At 40.2% G+C, this 21,228-nt stretch overlaps 1 protein-coding gene across 1 annotated transcript; it reads right to left on the reverse strand.

The window, feature by feature from the left end:
• Positions 1-6,645: 6,645 nt before the first annotated feature.
• Positions 6,646-21,137, reverse strand: LOC119725382 (coiled-coil domain-containing protein 91-like). The gene is made up of 11 exons (XM_038196790.1): positions 20,832-21,137; positions 19,119-19,260; positions 18,219-18,394; positions 17,207-17,299; positions 15,167-15,403; positions 14,789-14,968; positions 11,869-11,976; positions 11,074-11,235; positions 10,398-10,574; positions 8,285-8,398; positions 6,646-6,989 (listed from the first exon to the last, which is right to left on the reverse strand). Exons 1-11 carry the CDS (start codon positions 20,922-20,924, stop codon positions 6,852-6,854), a joined length of 1,620 nt encoding a protein of 539 aa, XP_038052718.1. The 5' UTR covers positions 20,925-21,137; the 3' UTR covers positions 6,646-6,851.
• Between the last annotated feature and the right edge of the window lie 91 nt (positions 21,138-21,228).

The following is a 21,228-nucleotide window of genomic DNA, read 5'->3' on the forward strand; positions in this document are numbered from 1 at the left end:
GCTATCGTGTGGTATTCCCCCGCGCGCAGGGCTTTCGCCACTGTCTTACGCGGCTGCGGTTGCAATTTATCAAAAAGCATTGTCGTTTTCTAGTGGACATAATGAATAATTAAGTTACTGTTGTGAATAATTAACCATAATGATGCTTTGGGGTACTTTCGTCGCTGATTTTATTTTTCCCAGGTTGCAATGGATTGTATTTCATTTCAACGCAAGACATTTTATGAATAAAGTAATAATTGGACAATAGTTTTTAATTGTTAGCCATTCGTGTTTTTACAGATAAAAAAAGACAGAGCTACCTATTATTTACTTATTTATTTATTATTTGTTGTAAACATGGAGGCCTTACTACAGAATATTGTGTATTACAAAAAAACGGGTCATTCTGGTTGCATTTTTATACGATACCATCCATTTTTTGTATGACTTTTCAAAAAAGATTTTTTTTTGACATTGCATTTGGTTTTCAAGCATAGCATTATTTGTTTAAAGGTTTATATGATGCATTTGACATTTTTGATGTAATTTAGAATCCAACGCTTTAATGGTTGCCAATAAAAATGATCCGTGCCTTACCGTTTTTGTTGAGAAAAATTCACATCACTTCATGTCCCTTCATGGCCACCATAGAAATGTCTGTGGCTCATTTTTGCCGTCGGGGAGTCTCCTACTTTTTAGACTGGCTCCGTCCATCACGTGACCGAAAATATCTACACATCAGTCTGCTTGGAAAGATTTGACTTAAAAGAAAAGGGGATGAAATATGCCACCCTGGTAATAGAAATGAATGTGGCGAATAAAATGGCAATAAAACACCCGAAAACAGAAATAGTACAACATCATAAGTCATCATGAGTCCAGTCACAAATAAATCATCAGTCCATTATAGGTCCAGTCACAAGTAAATCATAAATCCGTCATGGGTCCAGTCGCAAGTAAATTATAAGTCCATCCGTGATACGTCCATTCGCAAGCAAACAAGGCCGTCATAAGTCCAGTCACAAGTAAAATCATAAGTCCATCATATGTCCAGTCACAAGTAATAGGTCCAGTCACAATTCTATCAAAGGCCCAGTCGGAAGTAAATCATTAGTCCGTCATATTAAGTCTAGTCACAGTCCGTCATATGTCCAGTCACAAGTAAATCATACGTCCGTCATAAGTCCTGTCACAAGTACGATCATAAGTCCATCATAGGTCCAATCACAAGTAAATCATAAGTCCATCCGTCATACGTCTTATCGCAAGTAAATCATAAGTCCATTATAAGTCCAGTCACAAGTAAATCATAAGTCCATCAACAAGTCCGATCACCAGTAGGTCTAACAGGGAGTGCACAATAACAAAAGGAATGCTTGTGTCAAAGATCAGCTTGTGACTTAACTTGTGACTAGTACTAAGTAGATGATCACTTTTGATATAATTCTAGGGGTCCTGGGGAACGACGCCCCTCCTCCTTCGCGACATGTGCCCCGCCCCCCGGAATTCGGGGAGAGTAAAAAGGAGCTCAAGTTATTGTTAAAAGCCATTGTGTGCCTCCCCACCCCCCCCCCAAAAAAAAACCAGCCCAGCCCCTCCCTAAGGCCCCTCCAAGTGCAAACCCGACCCCAGTTATGTAACCGTACTGATTATGGAATTTTGAAAACTGTACTTAATTTGGATATGGCCATAACACTGCTTTAATAATTATCATAAAGGGCTCTCTGTTTTCGGAGGCAACAAACTTGCTCCCTGTATAAACTATATTGAAGAAATTCAAGACAATACTTCTAATGTGTCCGATTGTTTTCGCCACACGCCCTGCTTTAAAAATATTTATGATTAAAGCTGTATCCGTGTTTATGCTTTTCTTTGTGTCTTTCCTTATTATTATTTTTTTATACCCGGAACTTCCCCTTACAAGACCTTCATTCTGTTGATTTTGAAATGAATATGGATGCGCAATCTCGGGTTTTCCGGACCGGAGATGCGTAAAATGAGGCCGTGAATGATACTAAAAAAATATTGTAAAAGTTCTTGCACAAACGTGAAAAACGGTCCATCTGGACTGAACAAAACAAAAATCGGAGCTTGTGTCGAAGAGAGCCGAAAGCTAGCAGCACGTTTATCCTGGAGACCTAGCGGTTTTTGCTCCAAGGAAAGTTGGAGCAATTGGAAAATCCTCTAAAATATGTAAATTTCACAAAGTTTTGGGTACGCAGATGCGCCGTGTGTTTTGGATGAGGTGGAGGGGGGGGGGTGGTCTCCGTCCCAAAATGACCCCTCCCGACGCGGCCGAAAAATTACGGTCCACAATTGCAAGAAAACCTCAAACAAATTCTTTTGGAAACGGTTCCCTAGTTAGGTCCGACGGATTTGACTCCTTCAACACATGTTTTACGTTACATATAGTGTGGACATTCTTTTGTTTTCGTGTAGTTAAGAAAAACCTGTGAAAAATTCATTTCACTCACACTGTGAAGACTCTTTCAGCCCAATTTTTTTTTTATGATTCCCTTTAGTATTGCTCTTCATTTTTTCCACAGATAATTCTAATCCAAAATGCCTGGGCAAGTCCACACAACGTGGCTACTACCTGGTTTATGTGGACATCTTTTGTTCGGAAGTCCACACAGTGAATGTAATGCTTGTTCACTTAGTCACATAGTGAAAATTTCTGCATGTCCTTCGCAGCAATTTTCTTTGAAAATGAAAACAATGTTTCAATAAATGGGAGAAATGGAAGGGGATTTTTTTTTAAAATTTGTTTAACTTTACACCCTTCGAGCTTTCACGGTCATATAGTGCAACCACACTGAAGACGAAAACGAAATAGGCCGTATTGTTATTCAAAGAATGAGTGTGTCATTTTCTGGATTCAAACACTAATACCGTTCATTGAAGTGGTTTTAGTCTGCTCTTAAATCTAGTAGAGATTATAAAAAAAATGTATTTTTTTTTTAGATATAGCAAAGAACAAACTTAGGCCTAAGTACCTTACTTAACTACAATCGCACCTGATTCGCTCAAGAATATGGCCTGTTGAAGCCTAAAGCCGATCAAGTCTTACCTGTTGTTAAGGCTTAAAAGAAGTTTTGCTTTTGCATTTGAATTCTTCCATTTCAATTAGCTTAATTCCTCATTCAGCGACTTTGAAACAACTTTAGAGTCTTTGTCCAAGAAATGTCTCTACCTCATCATAATTTGTTCCGGGGATTTTAGCGTACTAAAAAGAAAATTATCTGGAAGGTTATTGAGCTTTCAATTCGAGAAAAAGGTTAAATTACAACAGACCCCTCTACCAAAAAGGGAAGAATTTCATGTACGCGTTTTAATTGTGACAAGTCGGTTTAAGATTGAGGGCGCCCTTGTTCTTCTTCTGCTCTGCAGTTTTCTTATACTAGCCATTTTGGTTTCATACAAAATGCAAAATACATTGTATTTTAGTTAAGAAACCTTTTCTTTTTCAAGTGAATTAAGGGGAAAAATACCGTTAATTTGTTTTCTTGATTTGACACATTTGCATCGGCAAAATAAAGAGATTCGTGGATGTTGAAACTATAAAATTTGTATGGCTGGACATACCAAAAGAAAAATAAAGTATATGAAAAAAAAGGGAAAATTGAAAAAAATATTGGCAGAATCATGCACACTATGCAGAAAACCACACACACTAGATTTCAAGAGTTCATCATTTGTACACAGATGTACAATCACACATTTTTATTCATATTGCCAATTTTGTTGCCTCTTACTGAAAGCATCAGGAATCATCCAATAAAAAAACAATCACCACCATTAAATATAAGTTAAAGAGAAATCAGTATTGGCAATAATGTACATCGGTATAAAAGCAAATATGGTACATGCTAGGATATCTAAATTCTCACTAGTCACTATGACATCTTTAGCTAAGAAAACCTATAGGAACTTTCTTTGCAAGTGACAGACTTTTAAAAGAATTATTAACCTCTTCATTTCCAAAAATAAAAGGTTAAAACAATAAACTTATGATCAGTCAAAAATACAGGCTACAATTTATAGGACATACTTTTGGAAATGACACGTTAAGGTTGTGCTTTGAAATCCATTGGTCTCTTGAAATTTCGTGAATAAGTTTTAATTTCAAAAATCATAAATATTTGTTCCAATTTTACAATCTTTGAAGGTAATATACAACATTTGCAAACATCAAGAAACAAAACTACCAAATTGTTATGAAATACTTTACTTGACTGTAAGTGAATAATAGTCTCAAGCATCCTGTGAAATCATGGTACCTGGTGTGCTACCTTTTTCAGGAAAGTGGATTTTTTGTATCGGTTTCCAACGATGGTCAAAATACTCAAATACTGCCCCAAGTTTACCAAATTTAGTTTGTTTGCGGGTGCAAGCCAGCTAGTCCGGTTCCCTGACCTGACAACTCTCTGATGTCTTTAACTTGCTCCGTTTTGTCTGAATCAGGGAACCAGACTACAAGAAAAGTAGTTTTTTTGGGGTTTTTTTTAAGCATCTATGAAAAGAAAACTTTAAACAGGTCGGTGTAACAATATTTGCTATAAAATCCTAACCCCCCTAATCCATCCACTTCTGAAAATTACAGCAAAAAGCAAATGTTGTATGTTCCCTTTAATGAGTTTATGACTTTTATACCCAAAAAGAATGTTATTCAGAAATCCCAAACAGTGCTGTGCATTTTCGAATGAGACAGCTCACATTTTTTGAATCTTCTAATTGGTAAAATGCTAATCGGATATTCGGTCACAGTGGATGAACAAATATCCGGATAATCAGTATCTTCAGCACAGCACTAATCTCAAAATCTCACCCGATGGGTTTACAGGGATTTTTTTTGACTTTTTGAACACATGGACTTAAAGGACTTCATTACTTAAATTAGACAGAATTAAAATAAAGCGCAGTTAACATTGAACCAATATATCAGCTCGTCGTCTCTAGGGGGCGCTATTTTAGATTTAAGGTCCTCATTGCACTCAACATGTTGTGCATTTAAGTCAGTTGCATTTGAAGCATAATCGATTCGCAGTGTAGGCAGATTGAATTCTGCACTGTCCAACTTGCAAAAAAACCTGTCTATGACCTATGGGTATATCTCTACGCATACTAAGCATAACTCACACTAAAAGTCCATAGTACAGAATTGTTGGCCGGCCCCAGTGGGCCAGTTTAGTACACCCCTTGCAACTACATGTACATGTATATCACTGACTGACTCACCGTCACGAGCCGGGCAGTGCTATCCTATAGGGTTACTGAGAAACACAAAACGAAGGGGCTAAATCTAGCCCATTGTGTAGACCAAATACATGAAAAAAATTCCAGTGAATAGTTGTTCTGAATCAATTGAACAGAATGGAAACCAGTAAGCTTGCCTAGTTTTTACTAATAAAGCTATTGCATTGTATAAATGAATACACTCACTAAATCCCAGAAATATGTTAACTTAAAACAAAACCTGCATATCACTCCTTTGTTCTTAACAAAGCAACTACAACTAGAATTGCTTTCAAGCAACACAAAAACTACAAATGCTTTGGACAGGGCATAAATTTCGTGAAATGCTCCCCTTCAATGCCATAGAGTACTGAAGTGAATACATCACGCGCACAATTATGTGTATAAAAGACATTAGCGCATAATTCAGCCCGTGAACCAACACGCGCACATACTACATTCGTTTGCACTACACTTCCCGGTTCAAAATGATGTCACACTTCCGTACTCAATACTGCATGTTCCAGCCGCATGCATCATACGTGCATGCACGCATGTTGGATTTTTTAGCACGCACTGGCGCTGGGCATTAATCAAGGCTGTGATTGGTCAAGTGTCATGGGGCAGCGTCTAATGGGGAGTCAGGTTGGGGTAGTGGTTCTCTCCTCGCCTTCCACCGCTGTGACCCAGGTTCGAATCCCGCCTGGACCAATATGTGGATTGGGTTTTCAGTCCCTACCTGATTCTGTGGGTTTTCCCTTAGATTTAGAATATTCTCGGTTTTTCTCCCACCTCTAAAACTGTACTTCCTTCTCGTTGTCTCCTCTCTACAGGTTTCTTCAGGGTTGTGAGCCACAGTGCATAGGGCGCTTTTAAGGTATCCTTGGTTTCATTACCAGAAATGAATATTTATAATAACAATAATGGATCCATCTATTTCTTCCTGGCCTGAAAATTGCGACTTTTTTTTGGGCTCAGTACATGTACATATAAATACAGGATTCGTTTGGCACTACTATCTAGTACATGGTATAAAAAAAAGAATATTTGATTTTACAATTTCCTACATGATTACGTATTCCTGTTTTTATTTCAAGTAACTCTTTACAAGTCTACATGGCCAATGGATGCTGCGCACGAACAATAGAGGGCGTTTCATGACCACTCACCAGAGTTGTATGCAAGACACACCGCGCACCGCACTGGTTTGTGCGCATAATTATGACACCAAATACGCGCAGCTAATGTTCATCTGAAAGTACACAAAGCCTCACGCCATGGTGTGCCCAAAACGAATATCATGCAAAGCCAATACCAGCACTCTGGGTACCAGACCAAAGCTGTGGGCACCAGACTTCTGGGAGTAATTTATTGAGGTGATTCCTAAAGCCGTGTCAGTATTGAATATGTGTGGCTGCAACTTTGTGGTTTTTTTTACCATTTTAATATTACAGGGATAGTCATAGCCGCAGACAATATTCCCCATTTTCTGATAAGGGCTATTTCTGGCCATTGTAGGACTGAACAAGTCTAATCTTTCCATAAAATCATCACCTTACTATAGTTTCATATATACACGTACAAAAATTGAAATATCGATAAATTACCTTTAAACGCTAAGAAATGAGTAAGTTTTAGGAAGAGTTGTTGTTGGGTGTGTCCACCGGATTGCCCACCGGTTTGTCGTCCATAAGTGATTTCAGCTGCTGTCGTGCACTCTCTAGGAACAGGTCCAGACTGGCCATGGATCGGTGCCGTACAACGGCGTCCAACTTTACATTAAAAAAAAAAAAAAAATTAGAGAAAACTTGGTGTTAAATTTTTTTCATTTTAAGAAAGTCGAGATACAGAAAAGCTGTGTTTGTCAGAGACAATCCCAAAAACTGAAAAGTTGTATTTTACATCGTAAAGCTATAAGCTCACTGTACACACTTGCATCTTGCTGTATAATTGACGCACCGATGTGCGGACCTTTATAAACAATCTGAACAGCAACTTCTGAGATTTGAATTTTGGGCAGAATTGTAACTTGTAACGAGTCACTGTTTTTTGTGAGTTGAGTCGAGCAAAGTCATTTTAAAGAAGTGACTCGAGTCGAGTCGAGTCATTAGGTCAAGAAGGTCGAGTCGAGTCGAGTCACAGTGTGTAGTCCAGTCGAGTCGAGTCCAGTACAGTTGAATCTCGTTAGTACAAACTCTGTTAATACAAAATTCTGGTTATAACAAACATAAAGCCTTAGTCCCGAATGTGCATTTATGTGCACAATGAATGGGACTGATGTTCCTCTTAATACAAAATTCTGATATAACAAACAATCTGGCTAGGTCCGAACGAGTTTGCATTAACGAGACTCGACTGTATTTAGCTTGAGTCAATTCGAGTCACAAATATTTGAACACTATACAATAAATAAACACAAGAGAGAAGGTCATTTTTGGCTTCTTTAATTTTACATTCGGGCTACTCCATGTGGTGACACCACATTTGACTCTAAATGAAAATAAAAAGGGGGTGCCAGCTGATCGTCATTCAACTAATGGGGACACTGATCAAACCACGTATGTATATGTATACATTATTTGCGAACATTCTTACGTGACGTGAACAAAAACCGGCACCGGCGTAAGTCATTGCAAATTTTTTTTGCAAAGTTTTGCTTTTATTTTTTGGGACTCGAATCCTATTAGCCTTCCTCGAGTCGAGTCGAGTCATTCTCATGAGGGACTCGACTCGACTCGAGTCATTTACTCGCAGTGACTTGAGTCGAGTCGAGTCATTTGCCTTCAGGGACTTGAGTCGAGTCGAGTCACCAAAAATTGTGACTCAAGTCGGACTCGAGTCGAGTCATTACAACTCTGATTTTGGGGTTGGGTTTCTTTAACGGGTACCCTACTCTGGGTACCCACGTTTTTTTTCAATCCAATACCCGGATCCCGTACTACCCGTAAATGCACACCCCTATCAAAGAACACAGGGAAAACAAGTTTTAAAGAGAACTCCATTTTTTGTTCAGGGTGGAACTCAGAAAACAGCAGGAATGGTACATTCTTTAAAATGAGCACCGTACCCGCTTTTGTTCTGCATTGTATTCCTCGGATCCTTGCCTGGCGTTGGCCATGGCTTGTTTGATGGCCTCCTGTTGGTGTTTTCTCTCCTCCTCTAATGCAGCTTTTATGGCTTCCTGACAAAAAGAAGAGAGACCAGTAAATGTTCAAATCGCTTTAAATAGTGATAAAAATATAAATCTTTGAATAGTGGGATAGAAAGAGGGAAAACTTCAGATTAAGCCCAGCGGTTAGAGCGTGGAGCTACAGAGTGGAAGGTTGGCAGTTCGAATCCCATTCAGACCAAAAACTGGAAAACTCTCTCTGACGACCCAGCAGTAAAATGGGTACCTGATTCGTTCAGGGAAGGTAAGACGGCGAGAGGAGAGGACTGGGCCCCGCCACTCATATGCCGCGCCCAAGACACAGTGGACCTCTAACATCCCACTGCCCCTACGGCCTGTAATGGCTACGGGACCTTTACCTTTACCTTTACAACATTCTGCAGGGGTCAAGCTGGCTTTATGGCTACATGTGGCCGGTAGTTCCCTGTCCACACGGTATGGCTGGCTAGTCTAGTCCCTGACTAACTTGTCAGAAAACACACACTGTGCCAAGTATAGCCTGTTAGGGCCCGTGACCATTCAGCCCCTGTATGAAAAGGGCCCTTCGGTAAGCTCGTCCTCTCCCAAGAAGTCCTTTCGTACCGTCCCAGCTACCGGCCCAGGAGCTCGTCCGGTTGCTCATCAGGAACTCCTCTATCCTGGGGTCTATTGTTTGCAAGTATTGACACATGTAATATAGCCCAGAAGAAACCTGCTTGTGGTTTTCATCTCTCAGCGCTAAACAATAGAACACTAGGATTTTATCTTTAATCCGGTAAGTCTGCTATTGTTCTGCTCTGGCTGTTCTCTGAAGGGCAATAAATTGATGCGCCTGACTGACTTCAAAACTTCTGGTCAGACAGGACCATGTACCGGACGAGACTGGGCTGAAGACCGGACTGGCTTTGGACCGGACGAGGTACCGGGGGGCCCTTTTCATACCAGGGCTGAATAGTTACGGTCCCTTACTCATGCATGACTTGTGAGTCCTATCTGCGTGGCACACGATATATCAGGAAATTTGCGTGCCGACTTAAAAAACCCGAGAAAAAACCCAGAGAAACGCAGAAAAACCCCAGAGATCTATGTCTGTTTGCAACAGAAGATAGGGCTTTTCCGCAATATGATTTTTTTTTTATCAATAACACGTTCCTGATTACTCATGTACAACGTTTCAAGCAAATTGGACCTATGGTTCTTTAGATATATTTTTCAAATATGTACCTTTAAGACTACGTCACATGACCCGTGATCACCTGCCAACAGAGTGCACTCGAATAATAAATGACGTCAGTGGTCAGATTTTTAAAAAGCTCACCCTTGCCACAGACTGATATCATTGAAAGCAAGTTCACATCTTTTTCCAATGTTAAATTATAAGGCACTTCCGGTTTGGACCGGAAAGGTAGGGTCATGTGATTTTGCAGGTAATATCAAAAATGAAGACGCTGGATTATTCTGTCCATTCCTGTCAAAAGCTAAATCAAATCTCTCACAGTCGATTTTATATTGATTTTCACAGATCAAATCTAGAAATCTTTGGTTGCTTTAATCCGATACTTGATGACGTCATTTGCTATTTGAAGCAAAAATCTGGATGATATCTCTCGCAGTTGATTTTTCAGCAATTTTTTTAATGTTTAAAGGTCTTTTTATTGTAATTTCCGGTATGGTGACGTCGTAGAGGGCGCTCTAACATGTTATGACGTCACCGGTAGTTTTTTTGTGAAGTACAACCTAGCCAGAGACTACCATCGCTGAAAACAAATTCACATCTTTTTCCAATTTTAAATTATAAGGCACTTCCAGTTTGGACAAGAGGGAAGGCGGAAAAGCCAAAAAAGCGGAGTGGGGAAACAAAAAATGCGGAAATTCAATGAAACGCAGACATTTCACATGCCTGCAACATAGCTCAATTTGTAGAACACTGTTGGTAGAGATTGTAGATTCAAAACCAACTCTTCTCACTTTCTTTGTTCAAACACAAAAACAAGACGCAGGTTGCCTGGTCAAGCATATAAATGTTGCCAACCTTGCTTCTTTGCCGTTCCTGCTCCAGTTCCCGTAGTAACGTTTCTTGGTGGCGATTTCGTTCCTCCTCTAACGACCTGGCAGCCTCCGACCTTTGGACCTCTAGCATCTCCTTGCCCTTTGACCTCTCCTCTTCTAGCGCCTTCTGGAGAGATGCTTCACTTTTTTTGTGAGCTTCCTGAAAAAAAAAGATCGATTTGTTAATGGTTTGTTTTAAAGTCTTTTACAAGGGACTCCAAAAAGGTAAAAAAAAATACTATGATGATTTTAATCGAATCAGGTTGATAAAGTTGTAATCACAAATCTCCAAGTTCAGTGACAAGCTGTAAACTTTGTCATATTTCATACCTATTACTTGTGATCTGACTTGTGATTGACTTGTGCTTGACATGTGATTGACTTGTGATTGACATATGATTGACTTGTGGTCGCCTAGTGATCGACTTGGGATTGACTTGTGATTTGACTTGTTACTGCCTGATGTTTTATTTGTGCTGGACATATGATTGACTTTGTGATTGACATGTACATCTTGTGATTGACTTGTGATTGACTTGTGATTGACATGTGATTGACTTGTGATTGACATGTAATTGACTTGTGATTGACATGTGATTGACTAGTAGTGATCTGTGATTGATTTGTGATTGACTCTTTTACAACTCTCTTTTACCCACCTGAATGGCCTTTTCTATTTCTAGTTGATTTTTCTCCTTTTCTTCTCGCAAGCAGGTTTCCAGCATTATCCTTTGTGCATCTGCTTGTTCTTGTAAGGCTGTCTTTATCCTCTCTTCATTCTGTTTTCTCTCTTCCTCAAGAACATTTGCTAATCTGTCATGCTGCAAAACAAAACATTGCAGTTCCAGACACGTGCATTATACATACATGCAAGCATGTCACACATTAAAGGGACACTGGGTCCTGGAACAGCCCAATTGGGCTACAAAACGCGCTTTTAATGAGATGATGTTAATCAGAAAAACTGGGCATTTTTGTGTTATTCCTGTATTATGCGTGCTAGAACGAATTTCAGGGTCCACTTTTGCGACCCCATAAATTCAAGCTGTTTGGATGCTAGTTGTGGTTTCATTTGTAAAGTGTTCGCCTTTTGCGGACGTTGAAGAAAACTTTTTTTTGCATTGGTGATTGGTCACTGCTGTTCCCGAGACACACAACGTGTATAGCGTACACTGAGAACGACACAAAAAAGGTACTCGTACTCCATCGTGTTCGATGTAAACAAGCAGGTTTTTTTCGTCTTTTCTCGGGAACGGTAAGACATTACCGTTGGTCTCCTTTCAACCAGATGTTTGAAATAGGCTAAGTAAACAATCCAAAACATGAAATTTTCGGGAATTTCAGGACCTAGTGCCCCTTTAATCAAGGCTGTGATTGGTTGAAACATTGAGGGGCGGAGCTAATAATGGATAGGTCTATCCCTATTATAATGGTAACCTCCGAATAAAGTTTACCTGATTTTGCAGGATTTCTTTGCAATTCTCCGTTTCCGTGGTGATGGCAACCTGCAGCTGCTTCTCACTGGCTTCCTGCTGCTGGAGGACTGCACATTTACATAATTCCTGCATAAAGTTGAATATATGAATCTATTACAATCTAATATTTGCATACTCACTGTCACATGAAGGAGGATTTCTGGGTCAACAAAGCAAGAAGAACTGCAGTTATACTAATGCACAAAAGTTCACTTTATGATAACCATAATTAAGCACCGTCGATATCGTGCTTCGGCCGATAAAGATATATCGTTTTTTTTATATCGATATTATCGATATATCGATATTTTATACATTTAATTTTCAAGGTATTATAATAGGCATGAATTACATAGAATCTACTCTTTCGTTCGCTTAAAAATAAGGCCTGACGCCCCGACACCGAATCTGCGTGGGGAGACGTATTAAAGCTACAGTCCATCATTTGTAATTTGTGCATTTTGTTCGTTTGAAGCAACAAAAGAGTTCAAAATCTAATGAAGGATACTGAGCAACTAACCTGATGAAGTTTCAGCTAAGCTTCAGCTGTACATTCTGAGAAAAACAGCATTCTAAGATCTCAATTTCAAATCAAAAGTTGCTGAATCATGTTTTGAATTGCTTTGAATTGCAACTATATGCGACGTCGCGCACTGATCCGACGAATTATAACAACCGCGCGAGCTAAGCGTCGTTCGAATACTTGTGCGCGCTGCGCTGAATAACAAAACGAACTACTAATTTAAATTTTCCTACGGTGCTTCTTAAGAATCACCGTTGGAAATGCCTTCCTTCGTTGATTACTTCAAAATGACAGCTTCCCAGAAAGAATAATTTCACAGGGAGTTTAGTCCCCTTACTATCTTTCAACCAAGTTAGTTTTTCAACAATAATTACGCCAGTTACTTTTCGGATGGCTGCAAATGATGGACTCTACCTTTAAGTCTTGAACCCCAAAGGCGACAGGTGATGCAGTCAATGTGCAATGACAACACCAGACCTTAAACTTACAGATTTCAAGGCATCTGCCTAATTGTGTAGAAGTGATTTCGGAATCTATATATCATACAGTATACCTTTCCAGTCACAGTATCAAAAAGTGAAATTCATTTTTTGCACCAAAATGTCCAGGATAGTGCAACAGATGTCATCATTAGTGGTTCTGCACTATGTTTCTTCAATTTTGTACACATAAAGTCTGAAATGTTCAATCAATCATTGTTATTTTCGATATTATCAACGAATTATGTTTTTTAGAGTGGCCAATGCATATTTATGATTATGCAAATAAGGGCGGAGTTTGCAGACCGATGTCAATGGAGAATACATTTAACTGCAACTGATTACCAAGGGGCTCTGAGTACTGGTATGGGAAGGGCAATGAAGCGGGCCTACAAACTTCCTACTGATGGTGTTGCTAGGCAACTGTATATCCATGGTGACAGTGCGTTTTAAAGAGGCTACTGATGGATGGGGAAAGTACAGAACAGAATGAAAATTAAGCAAAATACGACACATCACAAGAGGTTATTTTGGAACTCATCATTACTTTGAGACCGTGAATTCCAGCAAATATCAACAGAAAGTTCCGCCGCTCGGCATTTCGTAACGTATATATTCTCAATCACAAACAAATCTGACGCTGGGATTCGGTGTTTTCATTCCGAAACGGTGGAAATGCTGGTAAATTGTTCTAAGGGTACACCCCTAGACCGTAATGGTGTGATCCACATGATAAATGCTGCGGATAATTTGGTATCGCACTGACGCTCCGGGCACTCCTCATGTCCGGATCGTAAGTGCGATTCCAATTTTTTTAGCAGCGTTTATCACGTGGTCTTTTGATTGGCACGTCTGACACCGCCTGCGGTTCTAGCGTCTGTATTACGTACGTTGCCTACATGGGATGGGCCTGGCATACACACTGCCGTGCAAAACGATATCACCAGCACGTGGTGCTAGTCTACGTAAGTTTGGTTAGCAAATAATTCTATGTTTTGGAGGATAAATTTGGTGATATTTTCGAGGCAAAGTGTACTCGAATTTTGAGTGCGAGACTGAGATAGGTGACTGAATTTATTCTTCAAATGTCGCCGTATACGCCGCCTGGAATATAAGCTACAGGGACATTTTTCACTCAGCGTGAGAACCAACGTAACTTCGTAAGCCGTGACGATGTACTTTCGTATTTTTTAATAAAGTTTTTGAAGTTTCGATATTTTCGATATTTCTCCAAAGTCCGATATTTTCGATTTATCGATTTTACCAAATAACTAACATCGGCGATATCGATATCAAACCAATATCGATAAAATCGATATATCGATATATCAACGGTGCTTAACCATAATATGTTTTCTTATGTTCAACCACATGTACCACTTGCTTTGCCAAATTAAAAAATAAACTATTAGAATTCCATAATGTTAAAAATGTGGTTTGGTAAATTTGTATTTAATTGAATATCATTTAAAAATATTCTGATTATCAAAAACAAATGTTTTCAAGTATTTGAATTGATCAAATATTCCATTTCCACAAGCTTTCTATATTCTGCAAAATAACATGAATATTCAATAATCAATTGAATATTTCGAATTAGATTTTGCCCTTCACCGTTTAAACACTGTGTACTCAGTGTGTTACCTCCCGAATGAAAGTTGGAAAAAAATCACTCCTGTTGGACTCGAACCCACGACCTCCTGCTTTCTAGTGCAGATGTCTTACCACTCGATCACCGAGCTAACGGGATCGGCCCGACGCAAAATTCCATCTTAAAATTGAATATTTATTTTGGGTTCCTCCATTATAACTCATTCACCTCAACAAAATACATATGAATATTCAACGATCAATCTGATTTGAATAGTTGAATATTCAGCACAGCCCTACAATATACCTTATACTCCTCCACGATGACAGCCAGCGCATCGTGCCCCGCTTTGCGTATCTCCTCCATCTCTGTTGCATGTCGCGCTTGCACCGCCTCGTAGCGTTGTCTCTGCTCCTCTGCTTCGCGACGGTGACCTTCGACTTCTTTATCCAGGGCATCTAGTTTCTCTGTTAGTTCTTCGCGAACCTGACACGAAAAAAAAACCCAACTGTTATTGGAAGAAATTTAAGTAGCTTTGCTACTATATACCCACGTCAATGTGAGTTCCTCTTTACCTGCAGACTCTGTGTAATTTAGTATTCTGTGTCTTAATTGTGTCCTTTGGCAAGCCTCTTTATCTCAATTTGCCTCTCTCCACCCGGGTGTGAACTCCATGATACTCACTTTGAGTAATCGGATCTTTTCTCGTTCCGCGGCAGACAGCCGATCCTCCATCCTCGCAACTTTCCCCGTCAGCTCGGCCGCTAAAACCTCGGTGGAGGAAGACGAACGCTTGATGAGTCGATGGCCGGCTGGCGGCTCATTCATCTCTCCACTGAGCATGCCCAGTTCGTCTAGATGGTCCGCCTCCGCTGACGCGGCATTGTGATTCTCGACTGGCGGTGGTCCACCGACTGCGCCCTGGAAAACAAAGAGTGGTATGTTAAGGGAATAAATGTGTGCTCCGGAGGTTTTTATCACTCTGTTTAATACCACTTAGAGTCTGGGTGCTGATAATTACCCGAGCCGGAGGCGAGGGTAATTATCAGCACCCAGACTCTAAGTGGTATTAAACAGAGTGATAAATACCGACATATTGTGTTAATATTTTATAGTACCTTTTGTTTTTTACATCAAATTTTATTTATTTTGCATTCATCAAATACGAAAGTACAGTTTTTTACATCAAATTTTATTTATTTTGCATTCGTATATATCTATGGTCTTATTGTACATGTATAATGCACACTGGAAATCAATTTTCATGTTTTTTACGTGACGAGTATAATAAATTGAATTGAATTGAATTGAATTATTCCCATTCATAAATACCTTTTCGGTAAAAAAAAATCATATAATTCGTTCAAAACATCCCGATTTTGTTCAACAAATTCACTTTATGCTTTTTGAAACATCCCTCCTGCAAAATAATGGAGTGTTCAGCTGGCGAGTAAGATGAAAACAACCCTTTTATGGAGATTGACGCGCGCGTATCATGTTCTACGCGATGTCGCGCAGAACGCACCTGGCGCGTTGCGTTTTGAATTTAGAACTATAAAATTCTAACTCCCTGGTAGTGTTGCGCATGCCTACGTGAGGATTGTGGACGTTCAACCAATGAAACGATAAGAGGCACTGGATTTTTAGGAGTCCATATTTTATTGTGACACTGGAAAAGTGTTTAAGACCAGCTAGCCATGTCTTTATCATCCGTTTAATACCGGCCACGTGACGGGCTCTCGACCAATAGGAATGGCTAAACTGTCTGAGGTATTTATGAATTACATTTAAGGGCTTTTCCACGGAATAATAAACCTCAATGAAAAAAATTCAAAAAATCCAAATGCCACAAATGAAACATGCTTATTTATTATCTTACATTTCTTACAATGTTTAACAGTTCAGCTGTTAATTTTAATTAAAAAATCAATAAAAAAAAGGACACCAATTTCTTTTATTTCTCTGAGTTCGTCTGGCAGCATGGTGTTTCAAGCCTATTTCTACCACAGCAAAGAGTTGGATGAATAATCTCGTTTTGAAATGATTATAGCAACTGATACACTTTATCATAATTATATTCCAGTTTAAGAATACAACTTTTGGTTCCAGAGTGCAGTGAACAAAATCGTATTCAATTAATTCAGATGGCTATTCAATGGAAGTCTCCTCATGCATCTGTTCTACACAATGGGCTTGGTTGAGCCCATTTGTTGGTAGTACTGGGTACAAGGGCGGATCCGGGGGGGGGGGGGCAACAGGGGACATGCCCCCCCCCCCAAAAAAAACGAACACAATTTTTTTTTTAGTGATTTTAGTGATGTCTCAATAAAGGCAGGCACTTTGTACACCACCATCTTTTCCTCAAAAAAATTGGGTTAAAGTGATCAGAAATTGCCTCAGATTGCACCACAGAGCATCTAGAATCCCAAAATGATTGAACAAAAAAACAAAAAAACACGCAGTCATTTTTTTTAACCCAATTTTTGGGGACCAAATGTTTTTTGGCCCCCCCCAAATAAAAATTGTGTTCAGGATCCGCCCTTGACTGGGTAATCCTACAGGATAGCACTGCCCGGCTCACAAGTGACGGGGAGTCAGTCAGTCAGTCAGTGACATAGGTGCAAAGAGCACACTAGGCTGGCCTGCTGGAACCAGCAAAAATAGAAACATGGTATAATGAGGAGAAATCAGGAATGACAAAATTGCAAAGATATTGGAGTTTACCTCAGCTCCAAAAAGGTCGTCATCGAGTGCAACATCAATGTTGTCCAGGCCATTCTTCGCAGGCTGGTTCTGCGGTGGAGCTGCTGCTTGGGCCTATAGTAATTGCAGGAGAGGATTCCGATTACTAGACAACTATGGCAAAACTGAAATGGGGGGAGGGGGCAAAGGGGAGGAGGGAGAGGGGGAGGAGGGAGGGCAGGTTAGAGAGCAGCCAGCCTTAAAGGTAATGAATACAATTTGCATTTGTCGCAGTCTCTTGACATGAACCAATTTAAAGGCTATTAATTTATATCAGTCATCGTTCCACTGCGCAGTTAAATGTTTCGCGGCCATTGGTGCTGGAAAAACACGAATAAACGCTGTTCATTTTCAAATTGAAGCTTGCATAATCTGTCGTTCATGGGCCACAGGGAATGCCAAACTGCCAGCTCTGTGGAGGGAAAGTAATACACATACGTACATGTATATACCTAGCATACGTTTGGCATAACAGAGCGTACGCATGAAGTCAACAGCTGGCTCGTGGCCGTGCAGTAGTTGAGAAAACTGCGTTAGTACTGATACAAAATTCCTCTTTTCTTAAGAATGACAGCAAACCAGCTTAAATGCTTTCACAGGATGCTTCATGTACTATTAGCTTCTTATAATAAAGTGGGCTACTTCATAATATTTTGGAAGTTCTGTGTTTTCAAATGATCCTATCCGCTCCGTTCACAAATACCCCCTCACCGGCAAAGAAAGCACAGTTGGAGGTGACCGTCCGACGCCATCTTGCCTGACTCCAATTTTGCCACGAGGCGCGGCCGTACCATGTACCACTGTGTGTACATAGTACAAATCCCCTGGTGTACGTGCGTAACACACAAGGAACGGTGCGCGTCAACCAGCGAAATGTCCCGCCCATGGGACGTCCTTTCTAGGTAAAAGGGCGCCCTCTTTTGTTAGTGCACGAAGGCCATATGCCTTTAAAACTAGTAATCTTTTACTGATTCATATCACTTCAAAAAGTCACCTGAGCTTGTTGTCTGGAAGCTTCTGCCTGAGAGGTGAGTTCGGGGGCGGCCGCAGCGCCCCTCTGGGGTACAGGGTCGGCAAACGGGGGGTCTATTTGGGGCTGGAGGGGCGGCTGTGCCTGGGCCTGTGCCATCAGGAGGTCTGGCTGACCTGCAGCGGGATTCTGAACGGAAGCTAAACGGGGGGACCAAAACAAACTTTTGAGCTTCAAGTGATCATGAAAAAAACTATTTAGTCCACCAGATTGCAAAACTGCCCTTTTATAATTAAATATGGCTACTTTATCTGAGTAAATGTAGATTGTGAGAGAGGAGTTTATCAAAACACTTTCTAAGTTTGTATCACATCCCTTTTATATTGCTATTTTTCATTTAGAAAGAAATTGTTAATTAAAAGTGACTGTCCAAGTGATTGTCTAATTTTATGCTTGTCCAATGTAATGTCATCCAAAAACGTTGGTGTGTCTAATATCCAGTTCTGTAGTCCATCCAAGTCTATCACTCTGAAGCACTTTGGCCTTGAGACTTTTTGCCTGATGGATCTTGCTGCACTGGGCAGGCTTGTCACTTTAGACAAGTGTTGCATGTTGCTGCGTTTGGCAGGGTTTCTTGCCAAAATAGCCTGGAGGGTTAGAGTTAATTCCCTAATAACTCAAAACCCTGCCCCATTTCCACAAAATTAATCTCACTAATATTCAACACGGTATCTCTGCCAGCAATCTAGATGAGTCCCAAAACACAAAACATTAGAGATGCATTTTTAGCTGAGTTCAAAACAGTAACATAAGAATAGGTTTGTCGCTGTCTTACAATGTCTTATACATATGAGAACAGGGTCCTCAAAATAACCACTGCTGTGTCATTTGACACGGAATTAATTTAACGATGGTGATTTTTACCAATAGCAAAGGAAGCCCATGGTGAGGGGCTAGCCTCCACGCCAGGCCCTGGCACTTGTTGGGCAAGCTCGGGAGGAGGGGGTGTGGCTTCCTCAAACCCGCCAAAGTCACCCCAGTCATCATCCAATCCCCCTGCTGCCCCCTGCAAAATGGGGGGGAAAAAGTTTTAAAAGGCTTAAAATCGTTTAGTTTGACAGATTTTTTGGGATGCAACCTCAATCCTGCAAAATCCTCCAACTGCCTCCATGTAAAAAATGTATACAGCCTCAATCCTGCAAAATCCTCTGTTATTTCTTGAATGTGGTCCTTGTAGGGGTGACCACTGCCTCAATCCTGCAAAATCCTCCAGCAATCACTGTCAATATGTTGAGACAGAGCCAGTGACATCCTGGTCTGGAGCAGTGCGGAGGATTTCAAGTATTATCTAGGCCTAAATTTATACAGGGCTGAGCATAAACAACACAAGGTCCGGCCCAAGATCTTGACACAGTGCATCCTTCAAAATCAGCCACACATTTTTTTTTGCCATAGCCTCAATCCTGAGGATTTTTTGAGGATCTGGGAAGGGTATGGTTAATAAAGTACTTACAGTCCCCTGCAATAAAAGAAAAATGTTATGGCTATTGTTACGGCAGCCGTAACACAATTTTCAACTATTATCATTACGGCATTGCAAAAACACCATTGCCAATGTAAATCAAATTTACAATTCCCGTCCAACAAGAATGCTTCGGTAGCTCGCTTAGTTACACGCTAGACTACTCTGCCGGGGATTGGGGTTCGAAACCGCTGTCGTACTACTGATTTTTTTTAAAATAGATTTCTTAACTTTTAGGTTTTTTAATTTTTTATTTAAGTGGATTTCATTTTCTTCGTTGTGGCTTTGGAGGATTTAAAAAAGGGAAATACAGTCCGAGAACCATTCGGTTCTATGATAGTCTCGTTCTAACAGCCAATGAAAGCCAAAGATCCTGACGTTGAATGCTATTATTAGGTTGGGGAACCAGACGGTTCCGTACTGATAGCAGTTGAAAATCGCATTACGGCTGCCATAACGATAGCCACTGCATAAAAAAATGAAACATGCAAATTATGTATGAAAAATGGCATTTGACAGGTGTAAAATATATCCTTGTCGGCAAATGAAATTATGACTGAGTAACTACAGATTACAGGACCACACGTTTTGTTAAAAAATACTCAGTACTAGTAGTACTAGGGCCTATGAACAATTTAATAACTAACCAATTACCTTTTACATTAAACATCAATGTGGCATGTCTGGCATCAGAATTCCCTGTTCTTTATAATTACTACACCATTTTTATTAATAAAAAACAATAGGGGCTAATAAAAATTAATTAACTAGCAGATATGATTTAGCTTGGGCAATCTTACAAGTTATTGTGTACAGAATTACCGAAAACAGATTTTCCCTAAAAGGACTAAGTTAAAAAAAAATCCTCCAAGACTACAGAAACTCTATGGCTATGCGTAATAAACAAAAGTGCTAAAACAAAAATGTAAAAGAACAAAAAAGTGTAATCAACATCAACATGATCAAGTTAGCATGGTTAGAGCCTAGTTTACTATTGCATTCTTTAATGCATTAACAAAGGGTTACAGAGTTCTAGATTTGCCAAAAGTACAGTTCTATAGGTTAAGCCGTTAGTCCGGGCAGCGTTTAAACGCACCGCACACCAGGACACCTACCTGGGCCGGAGCTGGCGCCGCTCCCTCCGCGGCAGGCTGCTGCGCCGCCCCGGCATTCGACATTGCCGGGAAATTTGCCCAGTTGTCTGCCATTCCCAGAGAAAATCCTGCCGTTCGTCCAGCAAAAACAACTCGTCGTAGACCAAAAACAGATGTCACTATCTTCTTGAATGAGATAAGTTATGTATAGCAATCTTTAGCCCCAACAAATCACTGAAATTGGGAATAATTTGGACCGCATAATTCACTCGAAATTGTCCCAGTGCTGGAAGCGGCCATTTTGTCGAGGGGTGTGTGTGTCCGACCAATGTGTTCATATTAACTCCAGTAAGTGTCATAAAGAGGCGCGCGTGATCAGTAATAAATACTTTTGTTACCAGCAGAAGTATTCATAAAA

Source organism: Patiria miniata, unplaced genomic scaffold (genome assembly GCF_015706575.1).
Source record: "Patiria miniata isolate m_02_andy unplaced genomic scaffold, ASM1570657v1 HiC_scaffold_1, whole genome shotgun sequence".
Classification (NCBI taxonomy): Eukaryota; Metazoa; Echinodermata; class Asteroidea; order Valvatida; family Asterinidae; genus Patiria; species Patiria miniata.